General features: G+C 35.2%; 1 protein-coding gene across 1 annotated transcript in view; it reads left to right on the top strand.

The window, feature by feature from the left end:
- Nucleotides 1-596: 596 nt before the first annotated feature.
- Nucleotides 597-4,764, top strand: part of cdk5rap1 (CDK5 regulatory subunit associated protein 1) — a 13,302-nt gene continuing 9,134 nt past the window's right edge. The window contains exons 1-3 of the mRNA XM_015388079.1: nt 597-1,010; nt 1,091-1,194; nt 4,664-4,698. Coding sequence (XP_015243565.1) covers nt 734-1,010; nt 1,091-1,194; nt 4,664-4,698 — 416 coding nt within the window. The 5' untranslated portion in view covers nt 597-733. The remainder of the gene's footprint in view (nt 1,011-1,090; nt 1,195-4,663; nt 4,699-4,764) is intronic.

The following is a 4,764-nucleotide window of genomic DNA, read 5'->3' as shown; positions in this document are numbered from 1 at the left end:
AAATATAGAAAACATATTTTCAACATTCTGCCTGTACTTTTAAGTTTAATATTCCCTTGATCTGCTATTGTTTTGTTATTGTACATCGATATTTTATCATTTAAGCAGCTAGCCTCTGTCAGACCAGCATACCCATATTCAACACCCCGTGTCCCTTTAATTTATTCTCTTTAATTTGTCCCTTTAGTTTTGTACGAAAAATCAACTTTAAACTTCCTCAACGGGCGTGTATCTACGGAAGAGGATTAGGGCCACTGAAAATACAAAAAAAGTTAACTGATTCTGACTTTAATCTCAGAATTCTGACTTTTTTCCCCTCAGAATTCTGACTTTAATCTCAGAATTCTGACTTTTTTCCCCTCAGAAGCCCTTTTTTCTCAGAATTTTGGATGTAGATGGGCACCATGAAGGAAGAGATGTGGGATCACATCTTCATCTTCACTGACAATGATGTGAGTTGTTTGGGAGGAACAGTAACACATTGGTGGAAAATGAAAACCTAAAGGGATAAACGCAAATCTGACGTCTTGCGCATGCGTATTGACTATGCGGCTGACATTTGGAACAGGAAGTGATACCTCTTGACATGAAAACATCTTCGGCAGCATGTTATGTCGGCGCTTGAATGACATTTACTGCTCTTAGTTTACTTCTCACCCCTTTCTAAAAATATATTAGCTCTAAATGTTGCTTTTCGGAGTTTTATGACAGGAAGTGTTGCTGTTTAATCAACATGAGGAATGTTAAGCCCTTCCTTTGCTTTTCCAAACGCTGGACTCCTCTCAGATGGCTCAACAAGCCCAGATACTGTTCAAACCCCTCCACAGCCGCGGTAAGTTCAGGGAAGAATAGGAAGGCTCTCTCCGACAGCTTCAGGAGTCAGATCGCCTCCGGTCCCAGTTTTCAGGATTTCATTAGAGGAGGTTCAGTAAATCTGTCTGCAGATGAACACACAGAGGAGCGCAGTTATCTCTCTGAAGAGCTGCAGATGGTGGGAAACTCAAGGAAAGGTCAGTGTGTGCAGCATCTCTTTAGAAAACTATCTGTTCATACAGTATGTGATATGATTCTGATGTCTCTCTAATTTTAGTGTATTTTGAAACGTATGGATGCCAGATGAATGTGAATGACACAGAGATAGCCTGGTCCATACTTATGAAGAAAGGCTATCAACGCACAGCTGATCTCAAGCAGGTACTGCTTTATTTTTTATTTAACATACATAAACATATATAAACATCATAAGCATACATAAACATGCATAAACATACATAAACATACAGTAGTCTTCATTTAATGCAGCTAAGACTCAAGGATTTGATCTACTTACTGTTAAATGGCAGGAAATATATGAGAATTGATGTGTTCAAATTTCTTTCATTAGAAGAGTAAAAAAAAGAGTAAAGAATGACATTAGTTTGGGATCAGTGCTTAAAGCTTCACAGCAAGAGTGTAGGTTTGATCTCAGCTTTGGTAGGGACACTATTGATCAAAAGTTAAATTGGTCTGAAGTCAAAAATATGCATGCTACTAATTTTTTTTTTAATGCTTGGCGTTAGCATCAGGGTGCATTTCGTTTAAAGAGAAAACTGCATTTTTTTGCTATATTTATACAAATTTTATAAGCACTACACCCACAATATGCTGTTTATCAATGTTTGAAGCATCAGTTGCTCTGAATAATGTGAAATTGGGACAACTTAACTCTTTGAAAAGCGTTACATTTGAACTTACAAGTGACTAAGACGAAAGGTAAATATGTGCCTTTTTAACCAAATATAATGTTAATATGTCTGTTATATGTGTATTTATCAGACGTTTTCTTTTGAAGAAATAGAATTGTGCAGAGGTAAACAGGTTAAAACCCACTCTTATTTATTTTTTAATCTGATATGCTGATATTCTCTTTATTGTAAAACAAAGTAAAATGACATTCTAGGGACTGCAAATAGATTTATTGTATTTACATCAGAGCGGGAACTATAAGAGGAACTGACACTGATCATTAAAAATATTAACTTCAACATACAAGTTGTGAGAAAAGAAGCGACTGCTGCAACAACGCTGTATTGTAAACTATAAACATGTCATTCACATTGGTAGGGACAAGTAGGTCGGGCCACAATTTTGGTAGGGACATGTCCCTATGGTCCCTATGCAAACCTACGCCCATGCTTCACAGATATATGTTGTCTGCCATTTCTGTTTTTCAGGAGCAATAAAATATCTTGTGTCTGTTCCTCCAGCTATTTGTCTGGGAATCATATAAAGGCCTTCAGCTGATATGAGAAAAAGCAAATACATTTTTCTTTTCATCTGATATATTTCTTTTACTTTTTAGAACATTGTGTGATTAGCTTTAGCTTTTAACCATTTTCAGATTTCTCCTAGCTTAGAAATATTCTGGGAATTGCCCATCATTAGGATAATTACTAGTGTTGCACCGATACCAGTATCGGACAGGGCCCCGATTCTTCACTAAAATGGTGGAATCGGAGAGTACAGAAAAATAGGGCACCAATACCATTTTGGGAGCCAAAACTTTATTCAAATATTGTCACCCATTCCAGGTAGGCAATAAAAAGTTCTACTGGATTCACTTTGTATTAGTCTTTTTCCTGCTTCACAAAGGTAGGCATCGGCTTGACAAAGCCATAATGGCAATTATTTTACATCCAAGTAGTATGCAGTTCTTCATACTACTTGTTCTACTACAAATAAAGCAGCACATGCATCAATTTTAAACAGATGGTATTGTTATAGTATCGGTATTGGCCAATACTGCACAGCCAGCTATCATGTATCGATATCAGGGCCAAAACATGGCATTGACACAACACTAATAATTACTTTATAATCAAACCCTCAAATAAGAAATAGCATTAACCAAATAAGATCAGAAGATTAATGAATAAAAATATGAGTTATTAATCTAGCTGAAAAGTTCCTGTGAAACCAGCTGATTGTATCAACAGATGTATACTAGCCAGACAGAGATCTGTGCACAACTTCTACAGCAGGTTATTAGTCTAAGGTCCTTCTAGCTTTAAAACTGTGACGCTATTAGATCAATCTTTAAAAACACCCCCTATGGCTGTAGGTGTTAAACAAAATAATCATCAGGTTGTCTGATATTTGCAAGAAAGTTTATTGAAAAAAAAAAATTGAATCAGCCTTTTGAACCTTTTGCAGATTAGAAATGAGCCTTTTCCTATTTATTATACCCTATAAACCCCTGATTTTCAATGAAGTCAGTAGGAGAAACACAAAAACATATCAGCACAAAACAGTAAAATGGACTAACTATAATACAGAGAAACTTATTTTTCCAGGCATTTTCTTCAATCTGTGTTCACCTTTTACTTGGCTGGGAGTATAATTGTAGAATTTCATCTTTTTTATTTTACATCAATTAAAGAGCCTAAGACAGGTCCACTTAGCAGAACCTTGTATCCTCTAGAACAGCTTCTAGAACGAGCCTTAGAGCAAAAAAGAAGAGGACAGCACTTCAGGATCCGATATTTCTTTCAGAGCCAAGGCGATGGGCACTGTCTGTTCCTCCTTCCAATATTCATATTCATCTCATAGAATAAATGTTCCCTATTATATTTACCATGCTTTCTTCTCTTCTTCATCAGGGATGTCTTTCACTCCATGTGACCTCTGAGGGCACTGCCACACATATCGTTCGCATTCTCCTACACAGACCCTCAGTATTTTTATTTTCTTATTAGGGCTTCAATTTCCACTGCATATTGTTGGAGAATATCTAAGGCCTTATTTACCTTTTTCCACATTGAAAAATGTTTTCCCAGCTTAACTCCTTGTTCGTTTCTGTGACAAATCTTATTGAATTTTATAATATCAAAGACTTGTATGGTTCAGTTAGTAATCCTACACTGCAAAAAACAAAATTAAGTTAATTGTTCTTAAAAAAGGGCTTTTTTTAGTGAATTGAGCAGGTAAGTGAGACATTTTGCCATGGAATGTAAACAATAAATGTAAACTGTACATTTCTTTTTTTTTTTTAGCAAAAATACAATCTAAAAATAGTAATTCCATTGGTAAATCATCTTATTTACCAACACAAATTGAGGGTGAATACACTTATTGTAAAAAATGTTTACTTATTTTTAGATATTTTCTGCAGGTTAATAGAACAGAATAGTTAAAACTTTATTTTCCACCCGGGAGGGGACACAATTATACTGCATATCTTTCCCTTTCTCTCTGCCCTACTTCTCGTCCAACTACTTATAAAGGCCAATAAAACATAAACAAAGAAAAAATATTTCATATAACAAACTCTCTGGTCATAAAGACACGAGATCTGACATTGATTATTGATTATTTTATGATTATTAATTCATGTAAATTGTCTGAAAAGGGGTATAAAGAAGTAAAGCTTATTTTATAAGTGTATGTCCTTCTCTATAGGACAAGGAGTGTTTTAGATCCCGTCTTTAAAAGGAACTTGTTTTAAAAAACATTACTGCGTATGTTAAGAATACAAAGACATAAAACAAGAAGGAGAAGCTGTGGAAACTAACTTCTATACAGTGATTTGGGATTCCTTTAGAAGTTTTTCAGTTTGATTTTCTGACACCAAAGATGGAAAGCCTTCTTTGTCATCTTTTATTTAGTGCTGTTTTTGTCCTTCTAGGCAGACGTTGTTCTCCTGGTGACTTGCTCCATAAGGTGAGATCCTTCAGGTGCAAATAAGTTAATTTATTTCCCATTATACATGTGTGTATATATATATAT

The sequence above is a fragment of the Cyprinodon variegatus genome, unplaced genomic scaffold (assembly GCF_000732505.1).
Source record: "Cyprinodon variegatus isolate N-32 unplaced genomic scaffold, C_variegatus-1.0 Scaffold412, whole genome shotgun sequence".
NCBI lineage: Eukaryota > Metazoa > Chordata > Actinopteri > Cyprinodontiformes > Cyprinodontidae > Cyprinodon > Cyprinodon variegatus.
Note: the sequence above shows the minus strand (reverse complement) of the source record. Positions and strands in the feature narration are given on the sequence as shown.